This window comes from Labrus bergylta, chromosome 12 (assembly GCF_963930695.1).
Source record: "Labrus bergylta chromosome 12, fLabBer1.1, whole genome shotgun sequence".
NCBI classification, from domain to species: domain Eukaryota; kingdom Metazoa; phylum Chordata; class Actinopteri; order Labriformes; family Labridae; genus Labrus; species Labrus bergylta.
This window is the reverse complement of record NC_089206.1, coordinates 4428618-4452771: the sequence shown is the minus strand read 5'-3', so window position 1 is coordinate 4452771 and position 24154 is coordinate 4428618. Positions and strand designations below refer to the sequence as shown.

The 24154-nt window shown below is 41.3% G+C and overlaps 2 protein-coding genes across 5 annotated transcripts in view; both read right to left on the bottom strand.

Moving 5' to 3' along the window:
- pkig (protein kinase (cAMP-dependent, catalytic) inhibitor gamma) overlaps positions 1–12842 on the bottom strand; it is a 28734-nt gene extending 15892 nt beyond the window's left edge. Inside the window, exon 1 of one of the 4 annotated variants that reach the window (XM_020650299.3) lies at positions 12467–12842. Coding sequence is in view for 2 of the 4 variants with exons in the window: in XM_020650297.3 (XP_020505953.2) it covers positions 9923–9981 (59 nt within the window). In the remaining 2 variants the exon portion in view is untranslated. Of the gene's footprint in view, positions 1–2886; positions 3029–9922; positions 10968–12466 lie in introns of those variants that run through there. The other 3 variants (XM_020650297.3, XM_065961315.1, XM_020650302.3) reach the window with 3 other exon arrangements.
- Positions 12843–15807: 2965 nt separating this feature from the next.
- On the bottom strand, positions 15808–22839 carry ttpal (tocopherol (alpha) transfer protein-like). Its single transcript, XM_020650295.3, has 5 exons — positions 22613–22839; positions 21253–21496; positions 20821–21014; positions 19730–19840; positions 15808–18558 (listed from the first exon to the last, which is right to left on the bottom strand). The coding sequence occupies exons 1-5, from the start codon at positions 22820–22822 to the stop codon at positions 18277–18279; spliced, it is 1041 nt and encodes a 346-aa protein (XP_020505951.1). The 5' UTR covers positions 22823–22839; the 3' UTR covers positions 15808–18276.
- Positions 22840–24154: the final 1315 nt, after the last annotated feature.

Below are 24154 nucleotides of genomic sequence, written 5' to 3'. Positions count from 1 at the left end.
CATACCAACGATCTCACAATATAGAACAGTTAAAAGAGTTTACATTTAATTCAGTAGAAACGACAATAGAGTAATGCTAAACGACATTTAAAGGCGTATCTGCCTGATCAGCTTCTGAGTTAATAAAATGTCAGAGAATGGTAAACAAAACAAAACAAAACAAAACAAAACAAAAGAAGCCCACTGTTTTGTCTTTTAGTGTCTTGTTTTGCATGACTACTTGTTTTATTCAAGTGGCAACCTCTGGTGTTGAAAAATGAAGCTAATGCGGAAGTGCAAAATCCTGCAGTTCTTCGAGTGTCCACATGATTTAACCCGCTCGAGTGAGAGGCTGCTTCTCCAGGTTCCTCATGCCAGGACTGACCTGCTGACCTGCTGACCAGTTAGTGCTGCAAACTCCTGGAACATTTTACAACAGGACCTGAATTTGAGCACTTTTATCCCGTATGGACACTTTAGAAATATTATTTCTAACCGCCCAATACCTGACTGTAACTGTTTTATTTGATTTTAATCGCTGACTTATTGTAGTAATTTCAAGCTTTTTAAATTATTTTAGTCTATATTTTATTGTTCTTATTGCTCTTTTATTGATTTTATTTTCTGTAGTAGCTTTATCTCATTTCTCGTTGTTTATCATTTATGTATTTTTTCTCGGCATCGTTGTAAATGAAGGTCGCCCTCAATGATCTCTCCGAGAACTTAAATAAAGGTTGATGATGATGATGATGATGAGGCTGGCTCCAGGAGAACAGGAAGTCACATACACACCCATTAAAAAAAAAGAAGTTTTTACAGCAGAAGCTCCTCTTCTCTGATTATAAACTCAACAGAAGAGACTGCAGACAGGACAGTGGTTACAGTCAGAAATCAGAGAATGAGAGTGGGGAATGACATGCGGGAAAGGAGCCACAGGTCGGACTCAGACCTGGGCCGCCTGCTTGGAAGACTACAGCCTCCGTACATGGGGGCGTGCACACTAACCACTAGGCTACCGGCGCCAAGGAGCTTCTTTAAAACAAGGTTTAATACAAGTACTTAGATGCCTTAAAGACAGAAGTCATGTTGACTGTCCAAATATCAAAGTTTTTCTGCATCTTAAAAGCTGTTTTTTGAATCATCATACAAGCGTGTTCTAAATTCATCATCCTGTGGTTTGAAATGAAAAATCTAAAATTGTGAAAAATGCAAAATCGACATTTTGGCAACACCTTGAAAGTTGTTTTTTTGTCATTAATTGGAGATTCAAGTGCTGTCTAAGGAGTAATCTGTTCATCACTAACTGGTGGTTTTCCCTTCTACCATTAGTCCTCAGGTGTCACTAAAGGTTCCTGTTCATCTGTAATACAGTTTGTTCTGTGAGTAAGTGCTGTGCTGGCTCCCTCTGTCCCTTCTATCTGTACTAATTCTACTGCGAGGTTGCCCGCCTCTATTTCTGTCCACACATTTAACAACACGAGACCTCAGCAGGACGCAGGTGGTTTGTTTGCTCTGTTGTTTATGCCCTCTCTCTCTCTCTTTTCCCAGGCTCTCTCTCCACACACACAAACACACACACACACACAAACACACACTCTCTGCAGGCTGAACAGGACCCCTGAGCTGATGATGATGAGGAGGAGATACGACGAGGGAGGTAGGGAGAAAAATGAGGAGAGGATGATGAGTGTGAGGATAGAGAAAAGGATGATGAGAGGAAAAACAAGGAGGGTGGGAGGAGCAGGGAAGGAATGTGTGCATGTTTATTGTGCTTTCTAAATATGGAAATATCTTCCACTGGATCCAACGTTTTCATTTTTTTTTGGGGAGAAACTGATAAACTTAAACAGCCTCCTCTTCTGTGCTGCAGCCAGAAAGCCAACAGAATATATATGGAGACTCTGCATTACTTACTATCAATCTAGACACAGACAGAGAGGTGGAGATGAGGCGGACTTAAAGCTCACTCTCATAAATATGCAAATATTGGCGTAACTCTAAGCCTAAATAGAATCAAGTTTTTACAAATTAAAGAGTAGCTATTGAGACTGAAACCTTATTTTGAACCAGGCTGTGTGACATGTTAATTTCTGCTATCAAAACTGGTATTTGAAAATGTGCTCTAAAGGGGTTTCCTTGGTTTTTACAGCCAGCCTCAAGTGGACATTTGAGGAACTGCAGTTTTTTTTTGCAGTAATGCATTGACTTCATTTTTCAACACTGTGAGTTGCCGCTTCGTTCAATAATGTAATTAATTAGCCCAGAATAAAATACAAGACCGTCTGCAGTCACCAAGAAGAACGGATTTCCATGAACTTTACCTCGTGATGTTGTAAACACGTCAGAGTGTAAGGGTTACTGTGTCTTTAATCTGAAAAAGAGAACTCTGTTTTTGCCATGAAGCAAACAGCTGCAATTTTTATCACAAGGCTTAAGTGCATTTCTTGAATTTTATGACATTTTTTCCACATTTTTGGGGAAAGTTTGACTCACAAACTGAGCACAGGTGGTGTCAGAAGACAAGCAGTTCTCTCAGCCAAAAGATGGCTTCCATTGGAGAGTTTGTTTCAGTTGCTCACAGCCAAAGTGTCACACACAAAAAAAACCTCAAAACAATCAACCTTTTCAAAAAGCTGCCATGAAATCAGAGACTTGAGGCTGCAACAATCACAGAAACACAGTAAAGCCCATGAGGGGAGTGACAACAGGTAGAAATGGTCTGATACCTTTTTATTTACTTTCTGATACCGGAGCTTGAGACTGATTTCCACCACATCTCCCTCCATGTAATAAAATAACACAAAAGCAGAAACCACATCCAGCCCGAAGCCTGCTCTCTCAGATCTGACTACATCAACCACAAGAGCTCTTAAAGCTGCATATAAAATAACCTGAAGCTCCTCTTACCTGTGTGCTCACGGACAACAAACTAAGGTTTACAGAGTAACTCCACTCGGCTGCTGCATCATCATCACACTCCTCGCCCACGGCTCTGAGAGGATGTGGGTGTCATGTGATTCGATTTGCTGAGTTGACGGCACATAAGTGTCCCCTCCTCATGAGCAAACACTAAAAAAGGAGCGGAGGCAAACGCTGCACTTTTCTCCGGCTAACAAAGCCGATGTTCATGTCGGTGAACAAGACAAATAGCTTTGGATTTTTTTTTCTGATGTGGTGGACATAAAATATACGGTGATGTGGTCAGCACTGCTACGAGGAGAAGTCAGATGCTTTACTCGAGTCAAACTAATCCAAAACCCTTCTTCAGATAGAGATCATAGTTAAAGCTACACATGGTTTTAGGTCTACAGTGTTGGCACAATATAAAACTGTTGTTGTCTTACATTATCAGACTGTTTATCTGATGCACTGCAGGGTTACATATTCTGTTGTATCTGGTGTAGGGGAAACTTTCTTTAAAGACAATATATGTGGAGCTTTGGCTTACAATTATTTTAAGTTTATCTGCTTAAAGGCAGGGTTGGTAATTAAAAAAAAAAAAGAAACTGATGTCATTTTGAAAGAAGCATTCCCTCAGTGCTCCGTCTGCACCCACCCTCTCCCCTCTGTGCTCCCTCATAAGCCACGCCCCCTCACTTACATGCACGAGCGCCATTGTGTAGAAACTACGCCGTCTTACGTCTCATTCAGCGGTAAGGAAACACTAAACTTTATCATAAAACATGTTAAAAAAACTATTTTACTACTCACAACGACAAACTCACAGTATAAACTCTGTCATCTGTGACGGGGTAGAGAGCGAGCAGGGAGGCGTGTGATTGGTTCATCAGATTGGTACCTTATGGCAGACATTGGTCAAAGTTTTTACAGGCTTACAAACTGATACAGATGACGGACTTTCTTTGTTCCTTTTTCAGAGAACATGAGTTATTAATTTCTGTCAGGACCTAAAGACAACTTCAACTAAAATCTTCAAAAGTTCATCTGGAGGAAATGACCAACCCTGCCTTTAATGTTTTTCTCAACCAAATGAGAATTATTTTTGTGTCGAAATCACCAACAACAAAAAAAAGCTTGAACTGGTTTTAACTTCAACTGAATCCCAAATTGTAAGTATCCTGTTATCATAAATGATCAAGAAATGCTTCAAAGTCTCGCTAGAAATCAGTGAAAGTTACAACCTTTGCATGGAAAGATAACCATGACATCACTGCACATTCAGCCAATCCGCCAGTTACTTTAAGTATTTACTGCAGCTCTGCTTTTTAAAATGTAAGATTAGAATGTGTTGGACCCCTCCAAAGGGTCACAAGATCGCTCTGTAGGGGGGGCTGAGGGATGATTAATGTGAGCAGAAAGAAGAAAAAAACAAGGACAAAAGAATCCAGAAAGTGTTTTGGAAAGCCTCTATTCAGACGTTTTTCTTTTTCATGACAAAATGCTAAAAAACTTGGACAAAGCAAGTTTAAAAAACAAGCAGAGGAACAACAGCCCACACATTGAGACAGAACAGCCTTCTGTTTTATAACTTTTTTGTTCCCCACCAAAGAGCACCATCATCACTTTGTTTGAACAACAGCTCTCGAGTCCAGACTCATCTTTCTCAGAGAACACGTCTGCATCTCCCTTTTTTTCTGAAAAGTTACTTTTATTCACTTCAGCTTCTTTCAGCTCAAACTTTTATTAAAAGTTCCTCTTCTGTCATTGATCAAACCCCCCCAGGAGAAGTCATTTCTGTTTATACTAAAAGTCATTTCTTTGCGTACATAAAATGGCATTATGACAAAATATCGCTATTTTGTCACTTTTCCCCTTTGGCTTCATTATGTATGCAAAGATCTATGAATATGCAAATAGGCTACACCTATAAATGTCAGACACACCCTCAGCTGCTCACCTGCAGCTCCCATCAGAATAAAGATGTCTCCTACGCAGGGCAGCATTAACACTGCAATGTGTTAGCTAACTAACCAGCTAGCTATTCAAACTATCGGCGGGGGCGGGAAACATTGCCATGGTAATGGCAAACTCAACCAATCAGAGACCTTGCTGTGACACTCTATGATCGTGGGTAGTGTAGTTCTTTGCATATACCGCTGTTTCACACTCAGGCAGCTCGTGGAATGTCTACCTTGGCTGGTTTTGACATCATGGCTAACAATCAAATCCTCTATGGAGAAAATGAACAGGACTTTAACGTCCGGAAGCACACTGTTGACATGATTAAACAGCCAATCATGTGGTGCTAAGAGAGAGATATTATGCAGAATGAGCCACCAACACGACACCAAGCCGAGTGAATCTGTCCCGCTGCAGGCCCAAAAGGTTAAAAAAACATTCAACGTAGTTGTGTAGAAGTAGAAAGTAGTGCAGGTAGTCGTAGATATATAGATAGATTTATTTCACTACAGCCAGCAGAGTTAATGTGAGGAGTTTCCTGCTTTTAAAAGCCTGAACAAAGCTTCTAATGGAAACCAGCATGTAGTGTTTACCTGCAGGCCGTGAAACCACAACAATTTTATTGGTCTAATTAAGGGTAATTAACACATTTGATTTCCTCGAGCAGCAGAAAGAGGACATGAGGTGTACTTTAGACATTATCGTGGATGATGGGCTCTGCTGTTCCTGAAAGCGTGCTCGTCGTCTCGTCTCCTCTGGGAGCTGCTTTTAAGTGAAACAAGGAAATAATTTACCTGAGCATTCCCAAAGTGCATCAAATCAAAGCGAAAGACGATAACAAGCCTGTGATCGCCGTCGAACATCGAAGGCCATGTTGTTCCTTTATTTTCAAGCGTTATCTGTCACATCACTTCTTAGTTACGAGGATGAAATATGAAGCACTACATCTGAAATGTTGTGTGTTCATCTGTTTATGAAAAGAGACGCTCATCAAATCATCTTTCAAACACTCGCTGAGCTGAAATAAAAAAAAAGACCTTGAAACCAATTCAAATGGACGAAAAGCCATTAACATAATAAAGTTAATTGAAAAATAGATTTGTAGTTTTTCCCAACACCTCACTCCATTTATTGGATTTATACTGATGCTGTTTGCTAATGCAGCTAAATCAAGAGGCTGATACTCTGCTTTTAGATTAAATCAACTCACTAAATGCTGAGACACAGATGTGTTGCCAGGCTATCAACGTCAATGATCAAGATAAGAGAAAGAACGATAAAGAATCAGCTAATGGAAGTTTAAAAGATGCATCTATTTTCTACGATGTGCAGGTTCTTTGCATACACACACACACACACACACACATATATATATATATATAAAAAAAACAAGTCCTCACACGTCTTCACACGTCATTCACACTGGCATGGTCTGCGTACCATTCCCTTTGCCATTTTCCATTTAGAATAAAACCCTCCAGACCTTCAATAGAAACTCCACCCAAAAATCTTTCTTTTCACTATGACACATTCCTTCCCCGCAGGCGGACCGAGCTGATCCGTTGCAGAAGCTGCTGCGGTCAGTTTTAATTCTCAGTGCTTACAGTATATTTCAGTGATGACCCAGTTTTTAAAGTATACAAAAAGTCCTGAGAAACTTCTCAGACGGTATGTCATCACGCTCTGTATGGCTGAAAAATCCACATTAGTTTACAACACCCTGTCCTTTTCAGTACTTATGTGGGACTTTGTTGATGCTCCAAATAGTTCAAATACATTCAGTGTGTCTGATGCCTTCTTTTCAGCTGGTTAGATTTGTACACATTCTTATTTAAAACATTTATAGTGCTTTCACCTTTGCACAAAACTTCTGCGAGAAAAAAAAATACAGTACATAGAATAAAAAGAGTATTCTCAGTGTGTTTAAACAGTGACCAGCACATCGTACACAGGTGGACATGCCATCAATGACATGTTTTCATATCAATGAATCAGCCTGCTACAGTATGTTCAACCAGTTTGTTTATCAGAGACAGATCATTGAGCTACATCTGAATGGTATTCCAACATCACCTAACAAGCTGTAACATAGACAAAATCAAAGCCATGACTTTAGCGACTCATGGCGCCTGAGTTACCTTTAAAGACAACGTCACTAAACCATCATCACTACTGTAGGGGGCGTAATCAATGAGTTAAGAGTGTAATTACCCAAACCTTTGAGTCTCTTCTGGATATTTTACAACAACCGCACGTCGCTGTGTAGACTGAAAAAAATATCAGACAATTTATCAAACTTGCCAACAGCCAAACCGATTGTTTTCTTGTCTTGACTTTGGTGCAAACCATTCATTTGATCTCCACTTGTCACAACACCCAACCTTTCTAAAATGAATCAAACTGTGGGAATTATTTTATGCACTGTGGGAGTGCTAGGCTTGTCACAATACCAGAATATTACAACTTTGGTGCAAAACTAGTAAAAAAATCCAACCTGTTTCAATACCACGGCAACAAAAATTGAAGTCCCAGGCTCCCACCATGATGACTTCTTTCTTTCTAGATTAAAACTGTGACATAGCTTTGATACTCTACGATATCATCAATCACTAGCTTTATGAGATTGTAGAGTTTTAAACATGTGTTGAAACGTCAAACATTTTCAAGTTCAAAGTTAAGTTAAGTTAGTCAAATGCACAACATGACAGGCAAAGCAGTCATAGCTGGCAATGACATTTTTGTGTTCCAAGCTCTCCTTAACAATGCAAAAAAAAAAAAAAAATAGTATAGAAAATAAGAGTAAAAAGAGTAAACATCTTGATAACTTTGGTGTGCTCATGGTTAATACATCTGGTCCTGCAGATGTTTGGCACTGAGAAACTCAATTTATAGATTTTTAAGCTTGGATGTGACCAATTAAAGAGACACTGCGGACTAAATTAAGTCATTCTTGTAACCAAGAGTTTCTCACAAAGGTCAGTTATTTCTCTGTGCACCAGTCTTTTTTTTCTGTCTGGTGAAGGAGACATAAAGGCCCGGGGTGATAATGGCTCTCATTCTCCTCTCGCAGAAAAGATGAGGAGCTAAAAACAGAGGGGCTTAAACCCCTCTGCACACAAGGGCAAAGAATGTGGTCGGAGGTCAGAGGAGTTGAACCAACAAAATCCCCCGTCCACAAAATACATACACATTAAACCGCACGGTCACTCTAAAATAGATCCTGAGTGTTGCGTTCACATGCACCCAAAGCAGCGAGGGCTGTTGTTTGTCTGATTGCTTTTGCAGCTTGTTATGATGCGTCCCTCCTTCCTGATTGCAGAGAAGCTGTGAAGCAGGCCGTTAAAGAAAAGTGTTCTCAAACTAGCTATGAAATAATCAACGTTTGCTGCAACACACACAAGGATGCATGGTCAACCTTCAAGTGGATGACGTGAAAATGTTCCCCGACAGGAGAGAAAAAACTGAAGACCACTTACTGAAAAACAACTGTCAGCATCAACACAGTAACCGCCTCCCACCCCCCCCCCCCCCACCCGTCTGTATACTTAACACAGGCTCTCAGCGCAGGGATACAGGGGTCCAAATGTTCTCAGGATAATCATGTTAGTGTTGGCAGCCCCTCAGCAGGAGCAGATACAGCTAATATTTACTGAAGGAGTTGCAGTGAGGAGGACGCTGTTGCTAATGCAGCAATGCAGATAATCAGAACCGGTGCGAGCATCATGACCTGATTACTTGATGATCCTCCCACTTTCTGAAAACAGTATCACAGATTAAGAGGAGGAATAATTCACATTCACAGCCCCCCCCCCCCCTCTGCAAAAGACATGAGCAGATGCAATCTTAAAAAGTGAGCAAGTGGTCAGTCTTTTTTTCCTTCTCTGCAGACTTGATTTGATCACTGATTGAAACACAGCAGAGAGAGAGAGAGAGAGAGAGAGAGAGAGAGAGAGAGAGAGAGAGAGAGAGAGAGAGAGAGAGAGAGAGAGAGAGAGTTGTGTTCAAGGTCAGCAGGGCATGAGCGTCTGTCTGGTAGCCGTGGGTTTTCTTGCCTTACTGCGCCCTCTGTTCTGGCTGCTCTCCACACACACACACACACACATACACACACTCACCCATGATCCCACACGTACACACACACACACACCCCCTGGCCATTTTGAAGGATATCAGACCATGTTTGGTGAGGTGGTACGACGCGAAGGAGACGAGACAGCACAAGGCGATTCCATAGAAGGCGCTATATGTGAAATTGTACAGAAACATCACAAGGCTTCTCCTCCTATTACAGACTCTTTTGTCATCAATATAAAACAAATTAAATGCTCCTTAATGTTGTGATTTCTCCAAGAAAAGCCACGAGAAGTAGAGAAATCAGGGGATCAAACGAAATGTGAGGATTCACTGCTTTTCTTGCAATGCATTATTTTTTCAATAACTATGGACTGTGAGGAAAAACCATGTGCATACAATCTGGGTGAACATAACGTACCTTTAAACTCATTCAGAAGAGCCGATATACTATTTTTTTTGTCCGGAGCCTCTCCTGGTATATTTTCAGGATGCCATTAACTGTTGTCAGTAGCATCGCTTTTGTTGCTATACAATCAAAGGCAAAGGAGTGGAAGCAAGTCTAGAGCAAGTCTGTCAAATGGCAGCGCATGGTGTTGAAAGAAAAGGTTGTTTTTTTTTTTTGCAGCTGTGCCTCAGAGACACAGTGCACATCTGCAATAATGGAAAGCGGATTTAGCATAACATACCTTATTGGAATAATAGAAATAAGGTTGAAAATCAGCAAACAATCCCTTTCAAACACATGCAACAATCCAGAATTAAGGCCGCTTGTCATGCATGTATTACACTGGTTGGATCTGCATTTCAATCTAAGCAGAATTGTTTTTTTCTTAAAGTCTAGATTACACGTTGCACGCTCTCACTGAGCTCAAGCGAGAACACTGTTTTGGTTTGCAGTCAGCCAGCCAGTCGACAGTGAGGCAAAGTACCACAGACAGGCGAGAAGCCAGTATTTATCTTCACCAGTGCTCATGCCCAGTAACGCTGGCCCCTACCCAGCAACACTCACACGCACAGTTGGGGGGGGGGTTCCAGCTGAGTCCTTTCCCTGATCACCATCATCATCATGGAACTCCAGTCTCCTCTCTTTAGTGCAGAAATCAACCCTTCATAATAATTTTTTAAAAAAACGCTGCCTCTCCTTTCAGCAGCGGTTTATCGCATGAGAAAGTCTGCTGTCATCGCTGCCTAGTTATCTTATCGAGTTAGGAAACAGATGGTGAAGTTGATTTGAATATGTAATAGTGGCGTGTCTCATGAGAAAACTGTTTCCTTTAAAACTGAGCCCACTCTACTTCATGATAAAACTGATTCAAGGCTCGAATTTTCAAGGTTAAAACTTCCAATGTTGAAGCCATCTTGAATAAATGTAATTATTTAAAGCACAAACTACGACCACCACTGAGGGAGGCAGAAGTGTCACGAGCCAACAGCTCTGAAATAGAAGTCTTGAGCATTGCCAGTTCAAAAAGCAACAAGTGAACACACAGGCTCATAAACTATTTTGCATAAACTCAAATCCAACTCGTCCAACTAGTATGAAAACCCCCACACAGCTACTGTGACTAAATTTAGACCAACTGAATTATCAAACATGCAGAAATGCTTTTTAAAAGAGACGGATAAACTTAGTCTGAAACAACATGCTAACGTTCTGCCTACTACTCAAACAATACATACAGCATGCTAACCCGACCGTTAGCATGCTGTTAGCAACATGCTAGACTACGGGGCATGTGATGTAGGCCAATTTCCATTAGGAGCTACGTTGGATAAGCTAGCATCAAGCTCACACGGTCGTCTGTTATACATCCGTTTCATATTGTTTGGCAGCATATTAAAATGTATTTCAGTACGCTATGTAGTTACGTTTATTTGTATATGCCGCTGGCGAGCTCTGCAATTGGATAGTCTTAGAGCAGCAATGCATTGTGGGGCGGTTTATGACCAGTGTGCTCCCTGTTTTGATTTCAGATCATACAACATGCTCAATGAGACGTCGTATTTAGTAGGAATAGTATGAAGGTACTCGGTTTAGGACACAGCCACAGCCTTGTTAAAAGAGGCGCTGCTCCTGAATGTAGCAATGTTTAGCTAGTTAGCAAAACAGCTAACAGTCGCTTACTCTGCCCGTTCTGCGAGCACTTGCTTAATATCCATGGCATGTTTTTCCAACTAGTGGCCAAAACTCTCTTTACTTTAAAGAGCCCATATTCTGCCCTTTTTGGGGTTCGTATATTTAATCTATGTTCCTACTTTTGAACGTTCACAATAGATAAAGTCTGAAAAAAGTGTCTGTTTGCATGAACTGCTCCTCCTTGCTCCCTCTACGCTCTGAGTCCGTCAGCTACACTCTGTTGAGCCCACACTGTTAGACCCCACGTGGGCCAAGTCTGCTCTGATTGGTCTGCCGATCCGCTCTGTCGTTATTGGTCAGTTGCTCAGCACGCGTCTCGGAAATTTCAACATGAGCTGCAGGTCTTGCCACAACGAGCCAACGGGCTTAGATCAGTGATCTCACACTGACAGTGACGTCGCACTGACACATTTTTATGGAGGGGGGCTAGAACCGAGCGTTACATGCGGCTAATGCTACAGCTAACAGGAGGACTTTGAATTTTTGCACATAGATGTTCCTAAACATGCACAGGACACTTGGAAAACACACTAAAGAGCATATAAAACCAGAAAAAGCAGAATATGGGACCTTTAAAATGTTTTTTTTTGTTACATAAAATCAGTTTCAAATAGCTCCCCCTAGAGGCCTGGAGTGCATCTGTTTTCAAGAAATAGGCCTTTTTCTGTTGCATTTGATGTCTTGGTAAATCAGTATTTTTTTTACTTTGCATCATGTATTTAGATCACATCTGCTTTTGATGGGGAATATTTGAAGAAGAAATGTCATCTGTTGGCCACCGTAGAAAGAGCTGCTTCTTACTGCTGAACTGAGCCAAATGATCTGGCACTCTGGAAAAGAGCCGGAATTCCCACCACTATTTTGTAAAGGGGGGGGGGGGGGGTGTCGGATGTGTGCTTTGACAGCATATGAAAAAAAAAAACACACTGACGATAAGAGGGTGAGATGAGAGCTTTCAAATGCTATCCAAGCTGTCATTAACTAACTACTCCTGAATGCAGCAGCTAATGTGTGGGAAGGACGTGCATGCCAGTCCTTTAATCTACACACACACACACACACACACACACACACATATATACACACACACACTACAGACAGAGGCGAAAAGCATAATGGACACACTTGAACGCCTCACACATTCGAGGAAAATGAGAATATAATTGACATGCATTATGTTATTAAAAATTAACCAACACCGAGTGACCAGAAGACGGTGTTTCCATCCGGTCTGCGTAGAGATGTATTGTCTGACATTAGCGGGAAAATGCCCCACGAAAATCACGTCCAAGCCCTTTCTCACCGAGACTTTAAAATAAAAAAACTAAACCGTTTTTCCAACGAGGTAAATCCCCAGTCAAAAGCCACACACACACACACACACATACACACACAGAAAGACAGACAGCCACTAACCTTGGTAGGGTCGCCTCCTGCTATCCACTTGTTACAATGGAAATGAAACACCATGGATCCCTTTATAAGTTTCCAGGCAGATGAACGGGGAGAAAAAAAAAACCCCGCAGCAGTGAACGCAGCACTGGAGCACGCAGGCTGACTGTGGATGAAAAAGGGAGGAAAGCGTTCAAAAAAAAGCACTGGGTGTTTTTTTCTTCTCAGGATACCCGTTCAAAATACAAAGAGAGAGAAGAGAGAGAGAGAGAGGAAAAAATAAAAGATTGTGTCTTCAAACAGCTGTTTTCCAAAATGGAGTTAGCTGTGTCTGAGCCAATCACAGGCAGGCTGTGGAGGCTCCCACTCCTCCTCTGTGGGCTGAACACCACACTGCACTCAGGAGATCAAACACTCACACATTATACATCTTCTTTTTTTTATAAAGGATGATTCATTGTCACGAAGGCTTTATTTAGACCAACATCAAAACCACCAGGCATCCCAACCTGGTGAGATTTCCTTGCAGGGAGAACCTCGGATGAGTCTAATGTTCATCCCTGCACATGGAGGGGTGGCCATGTGTGCTGGTAAACCAAACATGTTAACACCTTTTCATTTGCAGAATATTAAAGGGGCACTACAACAATTTAGCCTTTCTCTTCCATAAAGTTCAGGGGTTCACCAAAGTCAGTTTACATCAGGATTTATCGGGTTTAAAGAGCCCATATTCTGCTCTTTCTTGGGGTTCATATATTTAATCTATGTTCCTACTTTTGTACGTTCACAATAGATAAAGTCTGAAAAAAGTGTCTGTTTTCATGTACTGCTCCTCCTTGCTCCCTCTCCGCTCTGAGTCCGTCAGCTGTACTCTGTTGAGCCCACACTGTTAGACCCCACGTGGGCCAAGTCTGCTCTGATTGGTCTGCTGATCCGCTCTGTCGTTATTGGTCAGTTGCTCAGCACGCGTCTCGGAAATTTCAACATAAGCTGCAGGTCTTGCCACAACGAGCCAATGGGCTTAGATCAGTGATCTCACACTGACAAGACGTCGCACTGACACATTTTTTTCGAGGGGGGCTAGAACCGAGCGTTACATGCAGCTAATGCTACAGCTAACAGGAGGACGTAGGAGAAGCTGCATTTGAATTTTTGCACACAGATGTTCCTAAACACGCACAGGACACTTGGAAAACACACTAAAGAGCAGATAAAACCAGAAAAAGCAGAATATGGGACCTTTAAGGCCAAGATACCACGACTTTAGTCAGATGTTTTGGACAATCCCCAAAGACGTTGGATCCTACATTTCCCATAATGCAATTTTCCCTCTATTCCCAGATTGTGTGTCCTATGAAGGCTGCATTGGTGCGTTCGTTTTGATCATAGAAGTCGGAAAATCCGAGTTGGCTGTTTGAAATGAAGTCGGAGCTGCATATGACGTCCCACCCAAGTTGGCCGTGTTCCAGGAACAAGTTGGTTTGGTTGTTTTTTTTAGCTACTAGAGACGATAACAACACGCTACGTGATACAGTAGTTTGCGCGCGGAAGTAACATGACAACATGTTGATGCACTGAGCGGCCATGTTGGATTTTACCTCAGGTTACTGAAGTTCCTCCAAGTTTCCGACTTCAGGGGGCGATTCCAGCTTTTGCGATCAGAGGACCATAAGTCAGGTGTTTTGGGTCAAGCCCCCAAGTTGCTGGATCCTACATTTCCCATAATGCAATTCTTCCTCTAGTCCCAGATAGTGCCTCCAAAGTAGGCTGTATTCAGAATATTGCAAGCACCAAAAATTTTCTTTTTTTTTTATTTAAAGTAAATGACATTTATCAAAATGATTTTAGACAGCATATATTTAATTAATTACCTAAAGTAGAAACAGGCTTTAAATCCCTAGTAGCCTTTTATGGATTAAAGTGAACCTTATGTGTAAATTAAAGGTGAAGTGTCCCTTTAATTTTTTTCTGCTCTTTGTTGTTGTCTCAATAAGTTTAAAGTATAAAAATAAAGTCTTGCGCACAAGAATAATGTCATGGAAACAGCAGCCTGACAATATCCAGCAGCATCGGCTTTGAGGAGTTTAAAGAAACTCAGAATCTAATAAAAGAAACACTTTCATGAGTTCTGTGTAAATGTTTCAGATCCATCGGATTCTTCCGATTCTTTTTTCATCATTCACTGTATATCACTAATCTTGCTTTTTTTTAACCTGCGTATATTTTGCTGTCTCCTGATTCTCAGCCTTGCATTACAGTTCACCTCTTAACTGAAATAATCAAAAGTCAACTTAATTTCATGTTAAGCACAATTTGACCTGATAGGATGTAAAGGTCAGGAATATGTTCTACGGAAGCCCTAAGAGGACATGCATACACACATATTACAAATACTGCATACAAGGAAAATGTTTTAGGGCCTTAAACTTTACTGAAGTACTCAATTTTTCAGTGTACTTCTTTATATTTCATAGTGAAATATTACTCTTTCTACTCCCCTACAATATTCTGACAGCTGTAGTTTCTAAGTTGTGCTGATTGAATATTTGGTCCAACATAAACATATCACAAAAAATAAGGACATTTGTGTTTGGTAGATTATTAATTTGTTGCAACAATGGCAATAAATCTTATACCATTGGAAAACCTGGTTATTTCCCTTTTAAATGGTACATTTGTAAGGAACATGCATTTGTGGGATGAGCAGCAGAGCTGAGAATGTGGGTTGCACCCATAAAAAAACTTGCCAAATCTTCTCTGCCAACATGCCATGACAAGTTACCCGATAATCAGGAAAAATGACATTAAATCCACTCAGTCTCGTGCAAAATCCTGCAAGAAATCCTTCCTTTGCTCTATAGGTGCAGTCGTTAGTGCGCGCCCCATGTGTGGAGGCTGTGGTCCTCCAGGCGGGTTCGAGTCTGGCCTGTGGTTTCTTTCCCGCATGTCATTCCCCACCCTCTCTCTCCCTGATTTCCCACTCTATCCACTGTCCTATCTCTCCAATAAAGGCACAAAAAGCCCCCAAAAAACCTTTGAAGAAAATAAAAATCCTTCCTTTATGGAGGTTATAATAGAATTTAGTATCCTTGGATACTTAAAGCTCATATTGTTCTTAAGACATCTGCACTGTTACTGAAGTACTTTTCAAATAAAGGACCTTTACATCTTCTAAATCTGAATACTTCTTCCTCTGCCGTAGTTCTGATGTCTTCAGGGACCCGTGAGCCTACTTTTGGAAACGTTGCTCAAGCTGCAATTATGTTGTGAAAATACCCTCAACTTCCCCGGAGCCTGCAGCATACCACCACCCTCTGCCAACATCAGCATCCACAGAGCAAACAAGACACAAATAGCACTCTCTCCTCGGTATGAGTTGTACTTTACTGTCTTCACTACCAATGATAAATATCCTGTAACACAATACAGCTCATTGTCACAGACATGCGCAAAATAAAAGTATAAAAAAAATAACAATCATTGAAGTGAGCTTTAGGCTACGGCAAGAAAACAGATCCAACATTATTGCACATATCTTGTACATGATGGCGCGGTGTGAAATTTGGCAAAAGCAGACGTGTTTTCAAAAGTCAGGACTGAATGTTCTCCTCCTCGTGTGATCAGTAATGGCCTCTGTGTTAAGACTGAGTGATGGCAAACAGGTCAAACAAGGTCACCAACAAAAAACAAAAAAAAACACACACATAAGGCAGACTATTTTTAACTGAACTTAGAAAAATAATCCTCCCAGAAGATTAAAGCAACAAAAAACTAGAGCATCAGCTAAACAAAGGCCTTAAAATGTAACGTTCACAAGACCATGAAAATACACATTTTCAGAGTATTGCTTTGGTACACAAGTCCAACATGATTTATGATACAGAGTCTAATCTACTGCTAACAAGAGTTGAATGTACAAGAGTCATATATAAACTCAAACTGAAGGACGGTATGCAGATACTAAACAAACGGAAGAAATGTTTTTTAGATCCTTCCGCAGTGGAGGGGTGAGTTCACATTTTTCCATGACCGTCTGAAAACTATGTTTACGTTGAAACAGTGATTGCTGGATGTGATCATACCGACAGTAAAAGTCATCGTTTCTAACGTGCTTCCAAAAGAAAAGATGGAGGATCAGTAGTCCACCAGTTAGCCAAACAATGTGCAAAACAATACAGTTAAAATAAACTGTTTCAAGGTTGTCATGATACCAGAATTTAAATAATCTTTGATACTATTCCAGTGAAAAATGATTTTGATTCCAAAAATAGAAGACCTAGGCAACCAATAATGGTAGTTTCTTGTTTTCGGTTATCAGAAAGTGCAACTAAACACCTGTAAACTGTCTTTGTTTCATTAAGGCATCATTACAGAAACACTGCCAACATAATAGTGCAATTTAGACAGTTTGCAGATGTTTGCTTGCTATTTTTTGATGGATTTACTCCTCTCTGAGGCGCCTGTCTCATGAAGCGGGTGAACTTTTTGGATACTATGAATCATTCAAATATTGGAGATTGTATCGCTTTAAAAAAACCACATGGTATCGAAACATATCGGACACTTCCACTGTTTTTAAACAGCTAGTGTTTCTGACGCCCATTTGAACCGACTCTGCTGAAGCTTAGGTAACAAAACGAGGACTGTGGCTTTGTTCCCCATCTCTCACATCGGAAGTGTATTAGAAACAAACTTTCAGGGACCCTGGTTTGGCTCAGTTGGTAAAAGAGGACGCCCCATGTACAGAGGTAACAGATCTAACTCCAGGTGTGTCACCGTGGTGCATGTCACTCCACATACTAACCTTACTTTCTCAAAGTGACATATTAAAATGGCAACAAATAAAACACTATCTTTGAATTACTGATTAAAAAGTATTTTAAAATCAGCTATTTGATCAGAATCTGCAGAAGAGGAGAAAGATTTTGCCATTAGCAGTGTTTTGGTTTCAGTTCTGAGTGTATCTGTAGTCGGAGGTTTATTAAAGAAGGCCTGCAGGCCACACGCTAACTGCATGTTTTAGGCAACAAAACAACTTAGTAAGGTTTAGGATTAAAACTACAGGGGTTGGCGTGTACAGTGTGTGTGTGTGTGTGTGTGTGTGTGTGTGTGTGTGTGTGTGTGTGTGTGTGTGTGTGTGTGTGTGTGTGTGTGTGTGTGGGGTCGACTGAAGCGAGACTTTGTGTCTCATCGGTCTGAGAGGGTTTACAGGAAAACAATGGTGGTGAGTAAATGTGCGGTAATGCTTTGGATCAAAATGCAATCGAGGAACCCATCAGCTGTTTCTCAAGGGAAAGGTTGTGTTCATCAGTTCGTTAATATCTGCATGTAATATCACACTGCGGATGTTGCCACTCCATGTGAACATCTCAAGTTGCTTATCAGACTGAAAAAAAAAAAAAAGACCACAGCGTAGAAGAGGAAGTCTTCTCCCAGATATCCAGATAACTCAGGTAAACTCTGCTAACATCAGAAGCCCCAGACCAGCGTGTGTGGTCAGTAGAGGAAATGTTTTTTTGACATAACAGCCAATGGGAGTGAGACAGGAGGGACGTATCCCAAAGCAGAAACGGATTCAATGTATGGATGACTTTTTTAAGAATGTAAACTTAACCCTTAAATACCAGATATGAATCCACAGAGGACACCAACATGCACCGGCTCCAGCTTTAGCCTGCAGCTGCCTGTGCACCCGGGTTAGATGCTGGGCTACGTGTAAACTAGAAAAGACTATCCACCTGTAGTGCTGCTTTGTTACTAAAATAAATCCTGTCTAATATTGGCAACGTGCCCTTTTAAAAGTCTCCACAGACAGAGTCCTCTCGGCGATGGCTTCAGTAACAGTAGTAGAGCTGAGAGCGGATCCCCCTGAAGGTGTCGTCGTTGTCCTGCCCGCCGGCCTGCTCTCCATCAAACAGCATGGAGTCTGGGAGCAGCACGCCCTCTAGTGGATCGGGCTGGCAGAACTCCACTATGAACTCCTCCTCGCAGTCCAGCAGGAGTCGGGACCAGGCGTGCATGTCCAGCTGGCCCGCCGTGCCGCCGTACTCCTCGGGCAGAACCGAGCGGGGGATGTTTCGGTGCAGAGAGCGCAGGTCTGAGCCGTGGAGGACGTACTGCGAGAGGAGAGGGGAGTCAATAACATGTCGGTGATATCATCCGTCTCAGACAGCCTCATTACTTTAAGTGATCAATATTTCATGTCGTATTAAAGGTGTCACTCTTAATAATGAACCCAGCTGAAACCTGCAGGGCGCTGGAGTTTATCTTATACAGCCGCCAGGGTATTCAGTTCATTCTTATCCTGTGTAAACAAAGTTATTTTATGATATTAAATTGTATCGGTACTTAGGATACTTTAGAATATTTGCTGATTTCACAAAGCCTGCATAAAAAAATATTTTTAAATGATTCAAGGTCTTCCTGCCCTAACCTGATTAAATATAAAAAAAGACAAGCTCAAGCTGGATCCAAAAAACACTAAAGGTGAGGAGAGCAAAACAAGATCTGCACATCAAGAAGCTCCCCGTTTGAAGGATTTATTAAGTGATGTTTTCGAGCCAACATGCTCTCCCTTAGACTTTCCTTCCTTCCCTGACCCTGACCCCCCCCCCCCCAACAACATCCAAACATGTGCATACACATAAACAAACAAATATGCCATTTCTTGATCTTCAATTCTTCATTAAAAATGCTCTTTCTTTTGGTCGTTTTTGTTTTGTTTTGTTTCTTTTTTCTTTGTTTTACTGTGTTTTGTTTTGTCCTGGCTTTATGGAGAGGTGAAGTGTACCTCTTGTGTTTTTGTTTGTCTCTTGGGCGTTACTATAATAAAAATTATTATCTAAAATAAACAAATTATAAAAAATTCTCTCCATGTTCTTCTTTTCTGTGCAGTTATTGCTAAAGTTTATTATCTTTTTTTTAAAGTATCTGCATCCCCTGACTTATCCTACATCACCCATACCAACCCCCCGTTTTTGCTGCATTTAGTGAAAAGTTCACCATAAGAACTTTTCAGTTGATAACATGTCAGTGTTCTGTTTAAACCTCGTGTTATAAATGATGGTGAGTTGGTTCAGGTGCACACATAAAGCCTTCTTATATCTTATATGTGCTGTTGTTTCTGGTACTCTGACTTCTTACCTCTGGAAAGAGAAAGCTTCTCTTCCGTTTTCTGAGTTGAAAATAAACTTTTTTTTTTTTCCTACAAAGGCTGAGCAGAAAGAGGGAGGCACACTCTACATGATAACACTCAAACAGTCAGAGATAATTGAAGGACGTAGTTACCCTCTCTGCCATCTTCTCCTTCAGAAAAGGTTTAATTATAGCGAAGATGCCTTTGAAAATCCGCGGCTCGTTAATGATGTTGACGGCCTTGATTCTGATTGGAAACCCGTCCTGCAAACGAGAAGAGAGTCACAGCGCTTACTCGACAAAACTTTCAAGTGGCTCGTGTGTGTGTGTGTGTGTGTGTGTGTGTGTGTGTGTGTGAGTGTGTGTGTGTGAGTGCGCAAGAGAGAGAGAGAGAGTGTGTGTGTGTGAGAGAGAGAGAGAGAGTGTGAGTGAGTGAGTGTGAGAGAGTGTGTGTGTGTGCGTGTATGTGTGTGTGCGTGAGAGAGAGAGAGAGTGTGTGTGTGTGCGTGAGAAAGAATGTGTGTGTGAATGAGTGTGTGTGTGTGTGTGTGTGCGCAAGAGAGAGAGAGAGAGAGAGAGTGTGTGTGTGAGTGAGTGTGCGTGAGAGAGAGAGTGTGAGAGAGTGAGTGAGTGTGTGTGTGTGTGTGTGTGTGTGTGTGTATAAATAGAAACACTCTGCAGTCACGACACAGCTCATCAGGCGGTGCTCACGAGAGTTTGTTGTAAATCAAAATGTTTTTGATTGTTTTTATAAAGTCAGACGTATTTACTCATAAATAAAATCATTTGAGCAGAAAAAATCCAAATCATCTTTCCTGATTCAATTTGAGAACACAACTAATTCTAACAAAAAAAGTGTCACTGGCTCATTAGATATAATACAACAGCTAGTGTCGAGTATCCTGATTGGACGAGAGGCGTCCCATGAGTGCTGATAGAACACAACATCACTGAGACTTTTAACCATGCGTATCACTCCGCCTCAGATGACATCACAGCAGTCAGAGTTTCTTCTAATTAATCTCGCCCTCTAGACTCTCTTTTAATGAGCTGCACGATACATTAAAACATACAAAGAAGCTGGGTCTGTGGTTACCCTGGAAACAAGGTAGCAAGAGTGCAGAGAAATGTTTTCGGGTCACTTTCAGTTAAGTTGTGGAGCTAGAAATTGAAGCTGTTGTTTTGTTTATTTTGTTCTTTGACTGTTTCCTTCTTCATGCTGGTTGAGATGCTGAGATTCTCACCTGGAGGATGCTCACTACTTTCTTGGCGAGGAACGGGCCCGGATTGGACGCTTGTGACATTCCCACTCCGGTGTAGTCGGCCAGGATGACGATACCGTTCACCTGCGTCTCCTCCGGCTGGATCAGCTTCTCCAGAGTCAGATAGATGGCCCTCACGTTGTCGACGAACGGATAGTCGTTTGGTTTCCATTTCCCTGGAAACGGAGAGAGAGTGGAGTCAGCAGCGTACAATATTAAGAAAAGTCCATCCTGAAAAAGTAAATCACTAATTGATCCTGACAGGAATGGGATCATTTAGACAAATACAAAAAAAACTATGAGAGAATAATTCACAATACAAGTGTTAGGGGGAAATGAAAGGCAATAATAACAGAAAAGTTCATTCACAACAAATGTCCTGAACTCCCCTGTGAGAATGAAGCGGACACCCACCGGGCCGCAGACAGAGGATGTATCTCCCGTTGGGGTCGGGCTGAGGCAGGACGGTGAGGAAGCCCAGGTCCAGGACGTGTTTCACCGTGGACGGCTTCAGGTCCTGGAACACCTCGGGCCACGCTTTGCGCCCCGCCTGGTAGTTGAGCAGCAGCTGGAGGGCGCGGTCATAGTCGAACTTCCTGGCCCGCAGGAAGCGCAGGAGGAAGGTGTCGTCCAGCCTCGTCCTCAGATTGGGCTGTTCCTGAAGAGTCGGATTGAAAACAGATCAGAGGCAAAAAGACGTTTCAGTCGGCTGCATGTGAAAAACTGAGCATTGAAATACCATCAGGGTCAGTCTGATGATGTTTTTATACTGTCACCAAGGCCTAAGGAAAGACCTGGACTAGTCTGCCTGTCTGAAGCCTTCTGTTTTTACTCCTCTGAACAATAACCATCCCACAGTACAAAGTGGCTGAAAATGTCAATCTAGAATGCATTATTTACGACTGTATTTAAGTGATGTTTGGAAACAACTTCAGTTGAGTACCCAGCTGAGAACATCATTAACCCTTTGTTTAATAAGAATGTTTGCCATGTCGTGACCTTTTTTTAAACAAAAAGTAATCTTTAAATGAAAACAAAAAAGGAGGAGAGAAAAGTCTGAAGAAGTCAGGATGTATCTGAGATGAAGGAAGTGTTCCAGTAGACATACTTTGTTCTCGAATTATATTCAAGAAAGAAATCAAGTATATTCAAATACAAGTCTGTCAAAGGCAGAATGATAAAATAAAAGGATGCCCATCTTTATCTGGTTACATTTACTGAGCGCAATCCAAGCAGGTTTTTTTATTTTATACTATTCTGGTAGGTATTGTAATCCTCTGAGCAGTGAATCATCTAGACAACTTATCTAAGGGTGGTTTTAAATCTCCAAGTTCCCAGACAGAAACGTTATGGCAAAGTAGTGTGTCCAGACTAAATGCACACTGCGTAAAAAGAGCTGAAAAAAAAAGAAAAAGTACACACTTTGGGAGCAGGGAAAGGTGTTTATCTCGCATGGTAACCCCAGAATCCCTCCAGAAGGTTAAAAAAAAAGATCAGTCTCATCATCAAGTTCGGTTAAAGTTTCATAGTAAATAATTAAGAACAGCTTCGTAGGTGTAAACAGTATCACACTTGCAGAGATAACTTAGTTTACAAATGTGAGAATTTAAAACAGCATCAGGAATAACCAATCACTCGAGGTTTGGGGGTATACAGAGACAAAGACATCTCATTTTAGTGTTTTTTTTACTGAGCTGTCCTTTCCTGATTTACATTTTTCTGACATAAAGACTGTTTTCTGTTTTTTATGATGCATGTCTGTGAAAAGTGAAACCTTCAGTATCATGTCTCTCAGCGCTTGGACATCCCGGAGACGCCACTCTGGTTTCTCCTGGAGCTCCTCCCGGGCCTTGGCCACCAGCTCGGGGGTCAGGGTGCAGGAGTACATGGGAGGAGGGGGTCCAGGGAACCAGCAGTGTCCCGCAGCCGCTGATGGGTCCACCGGAGGAGACCTGAGATCAATGGACTCATGCTGATCATCCATGGACTGACTGGATGAAGCTGTTTGGGAAGGAGACACAAGACAAGGCTAGATTTGTTTTTTGCAGACTGTGTCACACACATGCTTTGTAACTTCTTTAAATTAAACTTGGACAACAGATATTAGAGGTTAAATGTTTTTTTTAATGCATTAGAATAGAAGTGGAGGAGTAACATCAGCTCAGTAAATGTGTCTGCTCATCACTGAGTCACAGTCTCAGCTGACTGACTAACACAACCTGATCAGGAGCAGAACCGATGCGACAGAACTGAAGTCAGAATAATGACTGAAAAACCGAAAATGCATCAAACGCATCATCGATACAGGAAACACATGGTCGTCTTTAATAAACACTCATTGGAAAGTGATGAAGTGTCATCAAAAAACACGCTGCAAACACCCACAACAACAAAAAACACAGAGTCGAAAAAAAATCTCAACCGACCTGTCAGGAAAGAAATCCTTTTTTTCCGGGTTGGTGAACTCCGCTCTCTCTCATTGGCTCACATGCGGCCACGTGAGGCGCCGCTGACGTTCCATTGCGTTCGATTCGAACGTCGGTTGTTTTGATGATGATGATGATGCCTTCACGTCCCCTCGGAGAATACACAACACCTACCCGCGAATTAGAAAATTAAAAAAAAGGAGAGTGGGAAGGCAAATATAGAATCGTTGAGTGTTTTTGAGTTTCTTTTGAAGAAGCTCCTTTATTCAATGACTTTACTACGTGAAAGATTTTCTTTGCTAAAACAAACAGCGTGTTTAATATTTCCTACAGCTTTTCTTTGGGACTTCAGTGCAACTGAATCACACATAATAATGACAAACATGTTCACAACCTTTCTAAAGCATAACGACTGTATTTAGTCCTCTTTTTAAAACTCGTTTTAAGGTATTAAGATACAAATTAAATCCGATATTGTCTACTGTTGGAAATAATATTTTTCTCGTAATTCTTTTCAGACCTAAAGTGGCAAAATAAAAAAAATAAAAAAACATAAATCTTGTGCGCACACTTTTTTTTACGACTTCAACTTTATGCATGATGGGGTACATTTGAAATTGATTTTTGTTTATTTGTTTCAGTTACACATGAAGGCGGTAGATGGCAGAGTTTGTCTGCATGTTACTCCGCCTTATTGTCCCTGTCACTCCTTCAGTAGTTTAACATGAGGCTTCAACAACTAACAGGTTTGTCTTCAACTTCACTCTGACAATGAATCATTAAAAACATCGTTTCTCTTCATGTAGCCTTTCTTATTGTTTGATGGTTTGGTATCAAAACAAATACTGAACTTGGATTTCTTTCATGTCTGAAGATTTTTAACTTTTCAC